We start from the raw sequence: 16,629 nt of genomic DNA on the forward strand, positions 1-16,629 counted from the left end.
CATATGCTCACTCGTCAGCCAAGAGAAATGGAGAACAGCACACAAGCCTAAATGCCTTAAATGCTCACAAAACACCCACACACTGAAAGGTAAGCTGAGATGCCTACATAAAACACCTGTACACAGAACACGTTCCCACTGAACAGCACACGCCCATTCTATCACTCTGTCCGTAGCAAGGACGAAGATGACATTGTCTCCGGGACCACACATAACCACTCACAACACACAAACATGTACACACATACAGGTGGCTGCTGCGTGGCTCCCACATCGACATGTGGTGTCTCCTCCTTCTGTCTCTTCTGGGAAAGAAAAATGGACAGGTTCAGTTCACCCCAGCTTTAAAACCCCCACAAAGACTAACATATTTCCAAAGAGGGGGGCGGATCCCTCCTCATGTACACACATATTTTATATGCTTGTTTTGGGCCTTTAGGAGTCACCCAATTCACCCAACTCCCCCATTCCTCAAAAGGTATACTTTGGATCCTAGAACTATCTGCAAATACATGGCTCCTGTCTTTATTATATTCATGCACAAGCAAAAAGCTAATAACATTCTATACCATCTATGAACTCAGATGCTTCAAAGTCATGCCATACTGGCACTATTACTTTTCACCCAAATGTTTGTATGTGGAAACTTATTTTGGTCACCTTGTAAACTTCTTAAATATATTCTCAATCATATCCAGTGCAATGAGGCACATTCATGCACCTCTGGGCTCATAAACATGTCATTCCCAAATCATACCCTGTTGCAATCTCTCAAAGCACTAAGGCAAACACTTCAGGTATAGCCATGCATACATGACACATGAATATTGGAGGTAAGGAGCAAAGGGCTCTACTACAAAGAGACCCTGAGTGGCTCATCAGTTTGGCAGGCTAGTGGAGCCAATGGCATGGGATTGATTCCCTTTTGGGTCAGTTAGCCTTTCAAAGAGTTAGGCACTGCCATATAAACACCCCTTATCCTGGTCAGCATAACCCATTATAATAAGAATTCAGAGAGCATATCCTACTGATGGGTCAGTAGCATCATATTCCTAGAAGAACAGCATATTATCATTCTTCTCAAAGATAGAAGTACATGACATTGAAATAGTGTTATTGTAGGCAAGTGCTAGGCTCCAAAGTATGATGATTGAACACAGTGGAAGGTTTGTGGATGCTGTTCCTTTCCTGGGAGCCCTGTCACCCAACAGTAAAGAATGTTCTGAGAAACTGTCATGCTTTATCCCCTCCCTAAAGAATGCCAAAAAAATCTGGGCTAGAAGAGGATATAGGATTTGGAAAGACTCGGGAAGGATGAAGAATAGGTTTGTACACAATTGAGATCTCAAATTCTAATTTATCTATAAAAAACATGCATCTATAATTTGCATACTAATTAATATGAACATGTTTATAAATCAAAATGAATAAATTCATTCTCTTTCCTCCCCCCACCCAGCCCGAAAATGAACAAGGCAGTAACAATGTATGACTAGAAAAAGATGTAATATTTGTCACATAGAAATGAATGCATAACTTTGGTCAGGCAGCATGCGTAATCACTAAGAGAAGCACTAAGTCCATCCATCTATTTGCAAATTTTCAGAAATCCTAATACCCAGGCACACAAAGATATGTGTGTAAGAATATAGAAACATATAAGCAGATTCACACTCACTCAGAGAGAATGACCAGGCAAGGATCACATATAACCTTTGAGTCAAATACAAACACATGTATATTTCACATACTCCTCCATTTCCAAATTAGATCTGTTCTCATACACATTCACATCCAGAGTCCTTACATTCCTTTTTGATTGAACCATCAAGGTACATCCACATATTCTCCACACAATTCTATTACTGCATAATTCTTTAATAAACCACACAACAACCCTATGGAGAAGACAGGAAGTTATCATCTCCTTCTATATGAGAGAATGTAGGTCCAGAAAATTTCCATTATTTGCCGAGAGTCACAGAGATAGTGAATGTTAAAGCTGGGATATGATCATAGGTTGTCTGAACACTTTTCCTACTATATATCACATGACTCTGTGATCCCATAATCCCAAAGAAAGGTAGATTCAAAACCAAGAGAAACCAAATTTCTTGAATAATGCAGGGTTTGTTCAGCCCTGTTCCTATATGTATATTAAGGTACACACCAACCCATTAAGATACACATTTAAAGAGCTGATAGATATACTTTGTCTTAATTTATGTAAGAAATAGCCATCAATACATAGCCAAAGGTCAAGGACTTCTGCAACTATCAATCTCATCAAATCCTTTATCCTCATTGTCCATTTCCTGATACAAATGCTGTCCAGCTCATATCTGTTTGTTGTCATTTTTCCTCTGTGTTTTTAATAGTGACACGGTGGTGCCATTCAGTTATTCTTCTCTAGTCACTTTGCCTGACCACATTCTTCAAGATTGGGAAAAGTTCTTTCCCAAAGCATAAAGAGGAGATTCTAGAAAGGAAAAGTGGAGCAATGGGAAAGTCCTTTCTCTTCCCCTTTAATCTGTGGGACAAAGTTATGAGCTATCTTTATGGTTGAGTCTCAAGACAAATTCTTTTAATGAATTAAATCCCAAATGATTAGTCTTGCCTTTACTCATAAGTTCAGTGTTCTCATTTGGATGGGAGGATGAACAGGCAGATAGGGATAAAGATAAGATGGTCATGTTGAATTGGGGCCAGAATCTTAGGATCATCATTCTGAATAACTGAAATAATTTTCTTAACTCTGCCAAAAAAAAATCCTATTCTTGAGAAGAGTTCCAATTCTTATCTCTTGGACTCTAGGAATTGTCACACATACACGGACACATGCACACATACACACACCAAAGGAGTTTGAGATCTCTTCTCAACAATCTGTCTTTGTCCTCCGAAATATTTCTCCAGAAAGTCCAGTGAGAGAATCTTTTGCCTCAAATAAAAAGCAGTTTTGCTCCCTTCTCTTGGTGAAAGCATCTTTAGCGGTCTCTCTTCATTCACAGATAGTTGTTAAGCATCTACCTCACTTTCTGTAGAAAGATTTCCTTTCACAAAAAGTATGTAAGAAGCCATAGACTGAAAAGACAACAGTGGAATAAAAATCTTTTGATCTAGGGAGTGTGTCTACATACACATCCTTAAAAAGTTCATCATCATTCCTATTAAGTGGAAGCTATCAATATTACTTTTGTCTTGTCCGGTACCACCTCACAATAATCTTCCAGAAGTTACTGAAGCTCTAGTTCACAGCATTCCCATGTGACTTCCCTTCCACCAGTCATCTGCTTCAAGTTATACTTTTCAAGGTAGGAGAGAAAGGTCCAATGTTTGACAAAAACTCATACCAGCCCCCTTGGTCACAGACCCTTCTTACATTTTTCTTAACATACATCCTGGCACCAAGTGCAAAATCCACAGCAAAACTGAAGTTGTAAAAGGAACTGTAATTCTGCAATCAGGAAGACTCTTTCCCTCCCATTTTGGAGACTCAGGTCAATCCTGGTCTCAAACGGATGGTCCCTGAGTCTACTTTAAACTAAAGTTCCTGATAGCCCAAATCAGAATCTCCTGAGTCAGAGAAGGGAGATCATCTATCAATAATGCACAGACTTACTCAATAGAAGGCATGTTAGGTGCAGACATTGGACTGACTTCCTTGGCTTTCTGTAGGGCATGCTTCTGATTGAAGGCCTCCTCCTCCTCCTGCTCATCCTACACAGAAAACAAAGTTGTCCTTTGCCATGGAAAACAAAGCAGGTAATTTCTTTCCTGGAGACCTGCTTTTTTTGATCTTGCCATCTTCTAGATGATGCTTTGTTGATCAATGGAAGTAAGCAAGTAATAAAAAAGGGAGAGAAACTGAGAGAGACATTAGAATTATGGGATCATAAACTAAAAGAAAACTCCTCACAGAATATCTAGGACTACCCCTTCATTTTACATATAAGGAAACTGAGGCATAAAAACCTTAAATGGCTTGCCAAGGTTAAGCCTGCTGATAAATGGTTGAATTGAGACTCAAAGAACAAATTTTTAATTCCAAGACTATCATTCTTCTTACCATACTGCTTCAAAATTTGGATTTGCTCCTAAAAATTATTAAGAACTAGAGAGAGCAAAGTATGCATCTCACGTGGGGGCAAGTGAGAAGCCACAGGTGGTCATACAGATAACAAATGGAAGATCATTTCCTTCATTTTGTTTCTTTTTATTTAAAATCTTTTATTTGTACACTTTGTTTTTAAAAGCCTGTCACTTTCTAATAAACCATACCAATAATACCATTGCTCTCAAGAAATTTATAATTAAAGATACCTGGTATAATTATTATAACTGGCAGGTATATGACATTTGAAAACTAGATTTGGCATTTCTTGACAAAGAAGGAAATATTTTTAATATTTGTTATTTGAAATCAGCCTTGGTCACTGTATTTGGTCTGAATTTTGTTATCCTTTAATGTTATCTTCATTTACATTACTTTAAATGCTGTCTGCAGCATTCTGATTCTAGCTATTTTGCTCTTAACTAGTTCACATACAGTTTTTCATTTTTCTCTGAATTACTTGCAGTAATAATTTTTAGCATGCAACATTATATCATTGTTCATAAACTACAATTTGTTTAATCATTATCCAATTAATGGATGGTATTTTATTTATGGCTTCTTGCTGCTCAGAAAGTAATTCTATTAATATTTTGGTATACATGGACCTTTCTTACTTCTTTATTTCTTTGTCCTCCTTGGAGAAAATAATATGCCCAATAGCTAGATCAGTGAATCAAAGCATATGAATAATTTAGTAACATTTCACACAATTCCAAATTGCTTTCCACAATATTTAGATTAGACCAATTCACAGTTCTACCAGCATATAAGTATAGATGTCTTCTTTTAGTCTTTTCAACATTTACCATTTCTGTTCTTTGTAATCTTTATCAATTTTATGGATATGATATGATAACTCATTTCTCTTATGATTAGTGATTTGGAGCATATTATTTTTCCTCTGGCTATTGACAATCTATACTTCTTATTTTGAAACCTGTTTCTTTCTTAGTCTTCTATGTTTGTTTTAATTTTCTATAGATTTTAAATGTCAGACTTTTATTAGAGATTCTTGATGCTAATATTTTAACTCATTTCTCTTATTCTAGCTGAATTGATTTTGAATAATTTATATTTTCATATGCATAAAATTGTTTATTTTGTCTTTTAAAATCTTCTTTTATCTACTCTACTTACACTTCGTGTCCTTAATCATAAGTATGAGATTCTTTTTTATTTAAAAATGTCTTATTTATTTATTCTTTTCTATTTTTAAGAGCTGTGACCTTTATATTTAGATAATTTATATACTTGAATCTTAATATGATATATGATAAAAACTGCTGCCTTAAACCAATTTTCTGCCAAATTGCTTTTTCATTTTCAGAGAGTTATTATCAAATAGGAAGTAATCCCTCAAGTAATTTGTATTTTTGTTTCTATCAAACATTCAGCTACTATTTTCATTTTGCTTCCAAATCTTTTTTGCTTGCTGGTGATCTGTTTTTTCTCTTATATTTAGCACCCTGTAGCAAACAGTTTTCATAATCACTGATTTATTATACAAATTGAGATGTGGCAAGAAATAATCCCTTAATTCCCCTTTTCATTATTTTATTTGAAGTTTTTTTATATATATTTTGTTCCTCCAAATTAATTACTGTTATTTTGTATAATGTTATAAAATAATTCCTTAGCAGTTTGATTGGTATGACACTAAATGTGTTGATTAATTCAGGTGGCAATGTGTTGCTATGAACAAGTGGTAGTAAAGACTTTTCCAGTTATTTAGGCTTTCCTATACGTATATGAAGTGTTTAAAATTGGTATTTTTATGTCTTGTCTGTGCTGTCAAGTCAACCCCCAGATATGTTAGATATTTTATTGTTGTTTGAAGTGAACTTTGTCATTTTTTAAACATTTCTTCAGGTGCTTTTTGTTTTTGTTTTTGGTTTTTTTGGTTAAAAACAAAAAGATACTGATGATGTTTGTGAATTCATTTTGTGTCCTGTTACTTTTCTAGAGCTATAAATCAACTTCATTAGTTTTTTCAGTGATTATTTATGGTTTCTTTTTCTTTTAAGTGAGGACATACAATTTCATTGGTATAGGAAGTTCAAAGTGAGGAATTTTCTCTACCTAAGTAGATCAATACTATCTTCACAACAGTCTAAAAGAATAGATTGTGTGGGGAGGGAGCAGCACTAAAAAATTAGAGGACAATCTCAGGGTTTCACAGACAGTATTTTTTTTTTTTATGGCAGAATTGGGACTTTAACCTAGATCTGACTGACTACAAGGACACTATCCATTACACTATATATTTGGCCTTTGAATCAAATTATTCTATTTTTTTGGCAAATAGGAATAATTTTGTTTGTTTTTGCTGTGTTTAATAATTTCAAAAGTATGTTTATTTTCATTTAATCTATGTGTCTTTTTGGATTATCATCTCTCTGTATGTATGCACATGTGTATGTGTAAAAAAGAGAGAGAGAGACAGAGAGCTTGATAATTTGTTGATTTTCTAAGTTTTAAATTTATATATTCAACCTATTGTCTTCCCCCTCCTATTTTGCTAGTATATATTTTCTGGGATATAAGCTTTCCTCTGATTTTAGCTATATACTTTAAATTTCAGTATATTGTCTCACTGATACTGTTATCTCTAAAATGTTTATTATTCCTTATAATATCTTCTTTGATTTGCCCACTATTTAGGATATTATTAGTTAATCTCCATTTAGGTCTGTATCTTTTGTTCTTTCCAGCATTGTTGATCACTTTTTAAAATTGTATTAAGGTCTGTAAAAGAGATTTAATATACCTGCCTTTCTAAGTTTATGACTTTTTTCTTGCATAGTACATAGTTAATTTTTGTAAAGGTACTTTGGAATGTTAAATATATGTATATTTATGTTAGTATGTGGATTATATGTATAGATACATATATACACATACATACATATACGCACATTGATATCATATATACATATTATATACATACACATACACACACTCTAACTCTAGCTCTAAAATGCCTCCAACTCTAATTTTATTATTGATTTTTATGTTCAGAAAATGCCACAAGTTTAGAGCTTACTTACACAATCGTTGTAAGAATCAAATGAGATAACATATGTAAGTGTTTTGCAAACCTCAAAGTCCTATGAAAATGATGACTTATTTATATATTTTTATAATTTTTCTTATAAATATACTTCTGAAAGAGATTTATTAAAGTTATGTACAATAAGTGTATTTATTAGTAGTACCTTTATACATTTTAGTATTCTTTTTCTTTAAGAATGTAAAAAGCATTCCTTTTGATGCATACATATTTAATAATGATATTGTTTTATTGGCTCTGGTGCTTTGATAGTAATGTAATTTACCTATTTAGCCTTCTTTACAACAGGAATTTTTACTACTGTCTTATTGGAAATCATGTTTGTAATTCCTGCTTTTAAAATCATAATAAATTTTGTTCCAAATCCTTGTTTTAACTCTATATAAATAGCATGATATAGTGAAAGTAACACTGATTTGGAGTCAAAAGACCAAGATTCAAATTTTAGCTCTTCCATTTACTATCTGTGGGACCTTGGACAAATCACTTTACTTTTCTGGACCTCAGTTTCTTTACTAATCAAATGAGAGGGTTAGAGTACATGAAGACTTGTGTTCTTTTTCACTCAAAATGTTTTGAATTAGTTTTGAAAGTTTCTTTATTATGGTAAGTTGTTGAGGTTTTTTAAAAAAAAAATTCCATTCTGTCATCTTCCATTTTTTTTTACCAAGTTTAACTCAATCACTTGCAGTTATTGATAAATTTTCTTTTCCTCTATTAAATTCTATGATGTTTCTGTAATTTCTCTTTTTCAATAATGTTTCAATAGTCTGAAGCTACTCTCCTCCAAAAATACTTCTTCATCATCTTATTGACCTACTCAAGCCCAAATGTCTTCAATCTAATTTTAGTTTTAGTTTTCCTCTTTTCTCCTTTTGATCCTAAAAAAAAGTTCAGAATAGAATTCCTAATCTCTCCCCACACCATCATCCAATCCCTTAGTTTGAATAAAATTCATGTGTCATCTTTTTCCAAGAAATTTAATTTTTCACTTTCCAATACATTCTAGAACCAAATATTTCATTCAAGAGATTTATGCACAAATACTCTTTTTTCTATATATAGCCTTAATATAGTCTTCTCCCTTCCTCTTTTCAACTTAACTATTCATTGGCTACAGATTTCCTCTAAAACTAACTTTCCTAACTTAGTTTAGAGTCTGAGAAGCCTGGTTTTCATAAATATTAATTCATAAGAGTGCCAGTATCAATAAGTAGTTTTCAAATGATTATATTCCAGTCTTTGTACCAGGAACTGGAAATATAAAGACAAAAATGAAAGTTATCCTATATTTACAAAGCAATGGAAAGCAACATGCTCATATATAATTTGTGAGCCTACATATTAAGAGGACAGATTTAGGAGGACTCAGACCATATATAAAAACTTTTACTCATCATCTACTTATCCTAGGATTAGCTATATCATTCTGGACTCATGTACTTTACCCCACTGAACTTGTCTTTGGGCTCAGGTTACTTCTGTAGTCTGTATTTCTCCCTTTCAGGGGTAGGACATTTTTTTTTTTCAAGAAATCATTTCCCTGGTTGGAGCAGAGTATTCCCTGAAATACTCCTCTTTCTTGATGAAGCCTGTTGTGAGACTTTTAACACTTATTGCAATGTGTTCTGAAACTCCCAATATATGCTCTTTCCATAGGAAGAAATGATTTCTATCACTACCACTATATCTGTATTTTATCTTTCAAAGTTCTCTCCCTGCTTTCCCAATGCTCCTCAGGCAAGGAAGGATATGGAACAGACTAAAGCTCCTTATCATTTCTTGCCCACGTCATGCATATATGTCTGTGTCCTTAGACGATATACTTTTCTTCTTTATTACTTTGAAAGATGTTTTTGGCTTTTGTACCCACTCAAAGATATTAATTCACAAGAAGGAAATGTGAATTTTATACTAAGAAATATTAATTTTACTCATGTCCTGTATAGCATTTAATTTCTTGTCCAAATCAATATTTTTAAGTTTCTTCTGATTCTGGGCTTTTTACAAAAATTTGGTAAAGTATCTCACACTATTCTTGTGAAATAAATGGAGTAGTAGTTTAGTTGATAGTATAATTGGATTAATTTAAAACTTAGTTGATGATCAGACTAAAAGAATAGTTATTGAGGATTAAATATCAATGTGGCAAAAAATCTCCAGTGGAGAATGTCAGGAAACTTTCCATAGGCTTGGGCTATTTAACATTTTAATTAATAATATAGATAAAAGCCTAAATAATATAATCAAATTTGCATATTTCACAAAACTGCATATATTGAACAAAGGTGAGTGGGATATCTAATATAGTGGGTAACATATTCAGAATCCAAAGGACTTTGACAGGGTAGAGATGGAGAAAAGCCAAGAGAATGAAAATCACATCCAATAGTAACAAATATAAAGTTTTACACTTAGATAAAAAAATAGCTTCAGCAATATAATATGGGAGAAATGTGGTCAAACAGTAAACATTTTGAAAAAATATCTAGAAATTTTAGTTGCCTGAAAATTTGTCTGCAGCAACAACAAGCATTATATAAAGGACAAAGAAAAGCTAATGTCTTCAATATCTTAAGAGGTATTGCCATGAGGAATATAGAGATGATAATCTTACTCTAATTCCATTGTCAGACCTCATTTAGGATGTTGTGTTAAGTTCTAGATACCATAGTTTAAGAACATCATTGATAATCTAGAGTGTCCCACTAAAAACAAAGGGCCATTAGTTCAAGTCAGATGAGGATCAGTTGAAAGAATTTTACTCTACTCTAAATTTACTCTAAACTATATGACTTCTGAAATTTATTTCAGCTCTTAAATTTTTGATTCTGTGAATGGGAGACTGAGTAGCCACCTCTGTGAAAGAAAGCAGGAATATAAAGGTGAACTGAAAGCCCATGTTGTGGCAGAATTTTAATGAAGGTAGATATGTGATTGAGTTGTTCAGAGGAAATGAACTGACATGGAGGTATGACTGGAAACCAGAAACTAGAGTACAGCAATCTTGTTCAGCTTCTTCAGAACACTGACCAAGAAAAAACACAACTCCACTTTGCCCATCTTATCATTTTATTTCCCATTTCTCTTCTAAGTGGTAGTAGTAGAGTTAGATGGGGGAACCTTTTAGTCATTATCGCCAGTAAGTCAAACTCATTTTCTTTTAATGCTAATTTATAATTCCATTATTTGGGGAAAATGTTGGCAAAAGATAGATCTATTTACTATGATTTGTGCCCAATTCTATAAATGTGTGGTTTAGGATTGAGAGGGGAAGCTAATCCAAAAGAAAGAAGATTTTTTTCTTGGATCAGACTGATATGATAAATAAGCCAATTTGAGAGAATTTCTGCAGTATTAATAATCTTCAACATATCTATTCCCTACATTTCTTTGAATCACAAGAGGTATTTAACAAAGAAAGAAACTTATAGCTATAAGAAGTAGAAATTTGAGTGTTTGTTCAGGCAGCCACTCTGAATATTGTGCCTAACCAATACTCACCTGGCTATCATGGGGTCACAAGCTCTGCACTGTTGGCACAGTTGGCACAGTTGGAACAAAAGGGTCTCTGAAGACAGACAGTCCTTACCTTTGTCAGCTCCTGAGCATTGGCCAAATTATCCACAGCGATGGCCAAGAACACATTCAGTAGGGTGTCTGGGAGATGTTAAGGATAAATGTCTTTTGAAAATTTGATGAAGCTGAAATGAGACTTCCCTTTTTTATCCCTACATTAGGAAAGCAGCAGCCTTACCAAGGGGACATTAGTATTACACTTTGGATGGAAGTCAGATAATCCCTTACTCCAAATGCTTATTATTTCAAATTTCAGCAAGCGTAAAGAAATGTGTAATCAGAGGGAATGGGGAGGTTGTCAAGCCTCCCTTCTCTGGCAAAAGAATATCATCCCCATCTCCATTTCTCCAGTCTAATCATTTTAGAAGCCATAAAAACAACATGAAGATCACTATTTCCAGATAACTCAAGAGACAATGAGATTGCTATGGCCATACCACAAGTCCAGAATGGGAATGGCAATCATAAAAAAATGAGTGGATAAATGTAGAGGGATAAATCATCTTTACCTTAATGAAGAATTATAAGCCAACCACCCTGAATATATAATGCTAGGGTAATATGGACTAGCATACCACCAATAAAAGAGTTTAACCTCCTCAGTAGCTAAGACTTATCATTGCTGATCAACTTTCAACACTGTTAGGGATAACTTATTTTTTTCAATCAGCCATGATTTTCCATCTTAAACACATACACACACAAACACACACACGCACACACACACACAAACACACATACACACAGCCAACTTCATATGTAAGAAGGGTCATTACATAACCTAATAGATTTTTCTAATTTAGTACCCTCTTCCTATTTAAATATCTTCAAAAGTCCTATTTTTCAACTGTTACTTTAATAAAGTTTAATAAAACTTTTAATGTTGGTACAATGTGGCAAGTATGTTCTTGTAGCCATTAAAAGGTAAGATTATTTTGTATCCACATTTTTCGTCTAGCACAAAAGATACTTAACACCAACTAACTTAAAATGTTCTATCTAACTTGCAAATGTCAATGCTGAGAGCCTTTATATAAGTTTGTAAACTACAGAAAACAGTGTGAAGGTGGTTTGGAAGACCTATTAGTTATAAACTGCTAATGTACAATAATGTTTCCCTTTGGAATACATAATATAACAGTATGATTTTTTTTAGTTGTTTGTAAAAATTAAGAGCAGAAGAGACTCCAGTGAAATGCATCCCACCATGAATGTTAAAGATGGAGATTATGATAAGCAAAGATTGATTCTCTTTATGATTTGATAATACAGTTTAAAAGCAAAAGGCAACCATAATTATTTTTGAAATTTGAAAGCAGAAATCATTATATATGTTTCCTATTCATTGAACCTGACCATAATAACATACTTTTATATGGTTTTTAAGTTTTCAAAATGCTTTTTTCATAGCCAAATTGTAAGATAAGTAATGCAAGTAATATTAGCCCCATTTTACAGATTAAAAAAAAAACACAAGTTCACTAAGGTTAAATGATTTGCTCATGGCAAATAACCCACTTAAGCAACATAGTCTATGAACCCAGCTCTCTGGTACTACAAGTCTAATACTTTTCCTCACTAAACTGCACTAGATGACTAATTGGTATAGTTCTAGAGAAGGTTGCAATACTTGCTCCCTAGAGCTAGAGGAAAACTCTCTGAGAGAGAAAAGAAAATATTAGGGATGGGATGACTCTGAAGATCAGTGTGATGACAGCAGAATGGTCTTTTCTTTACATGACTTTCTTTTTTCCCTTATTAAAGTATAAATTCGTTGTATTCCCAGAATCTAGCATAGTGATTAATGCAAAATAGGTAAAAATTGTGTGATCTAAATTTCTAAATATCAGGAGACAATATCTCTTAAGCGCTTAGAATAATGTCTAGCACATAGTAAGTGCTATGTTAAATTTTTTTTTTCTCTTCTATTTCCTTTTTGAATAGGTATCTTGGCACTTAGCCCAGTTTTGGACATGGAGAAGATTGAAATAAACACTGATTAATTTGGCTTGAATAGATAGTTGGAAACTTCCAATCACCTCTACCTCTCTTGCTCTTCATGATATAAAAAAGTAAAAAATATCATTAAAACTTAGAAGAAAGGATACAGTTGCCAAACAGAGTGAGCACGATGAAGTAGATGGCAGACCACATACCAGAGCTAACTCCACCCTGAGAACGGATCCCATTGTACATCACCTCATTCCAGTCCTCACCTGTCAAGATCTGAACAAGGTCAAAAGTGGAAAGTTTAGACCCATAGGCTGGATGATGGGGAAGTTCCAATTTAAAAATATTGGCAATCTTTAGTATCTACCCTTCCTTCATTTAGTCTCATTCTAAGGCAAGGATTCTTAACTTGGAGTCCATGGGCCCACAGATAAGGAAAGGAATCATATCTTTCAATTTTCACGAATTACTAACTGAAATTTAGCATTTCTTTCAATTATGACTATAGGCAACACAGCATAATAGTATTAGCAATACCTGTGATTCTGTCAACAATAAAAATCACATATATATTTAATATCACATTATAGTTGTAGTTCAAAATATCATTTATTATTATTATTTATAAATTACTATACTTATTATACCTATAACTAGATAAATTTACAAATCATAGATTTGTTTTTCTTATATTTTTATAACTCTATTTCAATATAAAGCACCTGGTTTTAAATTCCAGATTCCCCTTATAATTTTGATTTTCTGGGGAAGAGATGATTCTTACTAGGTAAGAATTAAGGCAAAAGATGGTATAATTTGCCTTCATGAAAGAATCAGCCTGGGACAGAACAAAAATAATTGCTCAGAGATTGTGACCTAGAAAGATATTGGATGTTTTAACAATTGAATTGTTTATCTGAGCCCTTTGAGTGATCTATTGTATTAGACATTTCTACTTCACAGTGAAATTAAGAAGATAAAATAGATGACTCATGGAAGTTAGATTCTAAATCTGGAAAGAATTTTAAAGATCACATAGTCTAATCATCCAATTTTACAGATGAGAAAACTGAGAACCTGTAGAGGGCTGAAACCTTGAGTCATTGCATTGAGGTCAGTTAGAGCACTTAGGGCTAATTACTGATTGGACAATACTCTATGGGCATATGCTTGGAAAATGGTCCTTCCTACTATCCTGTGCTGGCTCAATGATTGGTGTATACAGAGGATTGTAGAAGGAACTAGGGGGTGGAGTAAGACAGCCAGAGACACACTTTGGCCATAGACTAGGGAGAAGGCGGTTGAGGAGATTCTGCTTTCATCCTGTTCAATCTTGTGTCTAAAGACCAAGAATAAAGACTGAGGACTTTTGCTTATCCTGATTATCTGGCTGATTCTGGGGTGTCCTGGGTGCTAACGTGGTCATCACAAGAACCAAAGAGGTAATGTGACTTTTCTCAAGGATATACACATAATTAGTGGCAAAGTTGAAGATAAAACCCAGAATTCTTGAGTCTTATTCCATCATTCTTTCCACTATATATAAATTATTGGGGGAAAAGATCTGTTGAAATTCAAAATGTCATTATAATGATTCTATTATAACCAATTAAGGAAGGATGCTCAAACCCTTAAGGAGGCAGGAAGAGAAAAGACATTAATGTTTCAAGAAAGGAATGTCAGTTTTTCTGAAGGTCTGAAAGAAACAATCAAAAGGATGATTCAAGAGATTCTAGTTTATTTTCCCTCCTCTTCCCCACACCATGACTCACATTTCTTACTTTCTATAGTCTTCATTATTAGTCTCATACCTGGAATACTGTCATAATGGCTGCAGGAAAGGTGTCAAAATTTGCTGAAGGAGTCCCATCATTAAAATTAAATCTGATAAGAGAAACCAGAGAGAGACACAACATGAGACCTTCAAACTCAAGCTGAACCTCAATGTTTACATTTTAAATTCTATTTTCCCCTCCCTCATTTCCTAAATAATTTATATTATTATTATTCTTCCTTCTACTTTTTAAATATTTTGTTACTTTTCCCACCAACCTATGATAATAATGTATTCTCAGTTGATATGAAAAGATGGCACTACTGTTTCCCTATCACTGTAGGTTATTTGTAATATTCTCAGCAGTAGTGATGGGTTTATACTGATTCACCGATACTTTCTTATCTGGTATCCTATGATTTAATGTATTTGTGAGATGGGCTAATTAGGAATAAATGAGGAATAAAGTAGAAGTAAATTCTTTAATTATAATAGGACCATAAGACTATATACACACACATATAACTGCACATACATAGAGATGCACGTGTGTGTATATACATACACATGCCCACATGTATATACACATGCATATATTTCTATGCAGGCTGTGATATGTTGTTATATATTATATCATATTGTATTTTGTAATATCACCAGATGAAGGTTTAGTCTATAGTCTCATTAGAATCCTATCTCAGAGACTTAAGTATATGACCTTAGGCAAGTCACTTAACCACTGTCTTTCTCAGTTTTATTTGTAAAATGAGAATAATAATAATATTTACTTCCAAGGATTGTATCCAAGAATACAATATATCTGAATATATTTGTAAATATCTATATGTAAAGTATATGGAAAAGTGACAACATATGTACTTTGTAAACCTTAAAACTCTAAATAAAATTAATTATTATAGTAGTTATTATCAACACTTGATGATAATTATGGCATAGAACTGGGGACTTTTTAATCTAGGAAGCTTGTGGGCACTCACCTGCCTCCAAAGAGCTGCATTCCCAACAGAGCAAAGACAACAATAAAGAGGAAGAGTAAGAAGAGTAAACTGATGATGGATTTCATGGAACTCATCAATGAGACCACTAAATTCCGAAGGGATGCCCAATACCTGAAAAATAATAGGCAATGTTACTACCTGCAACAATTCTATTCTTTCCATAACCACAAACCAGAGTCCATGAAATGAACTTTTGCAAACTTTTCTATAATGAAAAGAGAAACAAGACTCAATCATTCTAGGAAATTCTGTCCAGTGATCTGGCATGGGAATTTTCCTACTTCATCATTTAGATCATTCATCACTAAATCTGGGAAGAATTTATCAAGTGTGAGTGTGTGTGTGTGTGTGTGTGTGTGTGTGTGTGTGTGTGTGTACATATAGAAACAGGAATAAATATGAATCTCCAGGTGGAAATAGGGAATTCCAAAGTCAAAAATGGGTAGGTTTTCAAATTCTGGTTCCTTACTTGGTAACCTTAAATATTCTGAGAAGTCGGAGAGCCCGTAAGACACTGATTCCAAAAGAGGTGCCAGGTCTAAAGATGGCCCAAACCACTTCAAAGATACTTCCCACAGTGACCTAAAAGGAAAAGGAAACAAAACCAAAGCTTCATTGAAAGAAGTAGAGAGGGGAGTGAGGAAAATATTGATGTTTAATAGAAAAATCACTGAAACCCCAGTACTCCTAGTGCTAGCAATAAATCCCAACATTATTACATCAATAGTCCTACACAGAGATAGTCTGTTCCTAAAGGGCAGGGGCTGGTGGAGGGACAAAGCAGGGAGAATAGGACATCCAATCTCCCTCATTAGGAAATTAATTATGACATTCAATATTTCTTTCTGCTGGAAAAATTTTTCTTAATATCAATCCCCTATGTCTACACTATAAAATTAATTTCCTTTTATCTATAATTAGTGGGGGAAATATAAACTAGTCTATCACTTCTTTTACCTCCTCAGCTTTCTCTTTTCTAGATTGAGTAATCTTATATCTCTTCCTCAAAAGTATTATTTCCACTAGGCATGGTGGTACATATCTACAATAACAGTTTTAAGGAAAATTGAGACTGCTGAATTTTTACAACTCAGGATTTGTAATGGGCTGAGGCTCGAAT

At 33.7% G+C, this 16,629-nt stretch overlaps 2 protein-coding genes across 2 annotated transcripts in view; both read right to left on the reverse strand.

The window, feature by feature from the left end:
* The window catches only part of CACNA1E (calcium voltage-gated channel subunit alpha1 E), a 114,827-nt gene extending 102,000 nt beyond the window's left edge, over window positions 1–12,827 (reverse strand). Inside the window, exons 1-4 of the mRNA XM_051996781.1 lie at window positions 12,812–12,827; window positions 10,780–10,847; window positions 3,623–3,720; window positions 249–305 (exon numbers count right to left, since the gene is read on the reverse strand). Coding sequence (XP_051852741.1) covers window positions 249–305; window positions 3,623–3,720; window positions 10,780–10,847; window positions 12,812–12,827 — 239 coding nt within the window. The remainder of the gene's footprint in view (window positions 1–248; window positions 306–3,622; window positions 3,721–10,779; window positions 10,848–12,811) is intronic.
* Window positions 12,828–12,851: 24 nt separating this feature from the next.
* The window catches only part of LOC127561608 (voltage-dependent R-type calcium channel subunit alpha-1E-like), a 248,785-nt gene continuing 245,007 nt past the window's right edge, over window positions 12,852–16,629 (reverse strand). Inside the window, exons 12-15 of the mRNA XM_051996782.1 lie at window positions 15,979–16,091; window positions 15,489–15,620; window positions 14,528–14,600; window positions 12,852–12,992 (exon numbers count right to left, since the gene is read on the reverse strand). Coding sequence (XP_051852742.1) covers window positions 12,852–12,992; window positions 14,528–14,600; window positions 15,489–15,620; window positions 15,979–16,091 — 459 coding nt within the window. The remainder of the gene's footprint in view (window positions 12,993–14,527; window positions 14,601–15,488; window positions 15,621–15,978; window positions 16,092–16,629) is intronic.

This window comes from Antechinus flavipes, chromosome 4 (genome assembly GCF_016432865.1).
Source record: "Antechinus flavipes isolate AdamAnt ecotype Samford, QLD, Australia chromosome 4, AdamAnt_v2, whole genome shotgun sequence".
NCBI classification, from domain to species: Eukaryota; Metazoa; Chordata; class Mammalia; order Dasyuromorphia; family Dasyuridae; genus Antechinus; species Antechinus flavipes.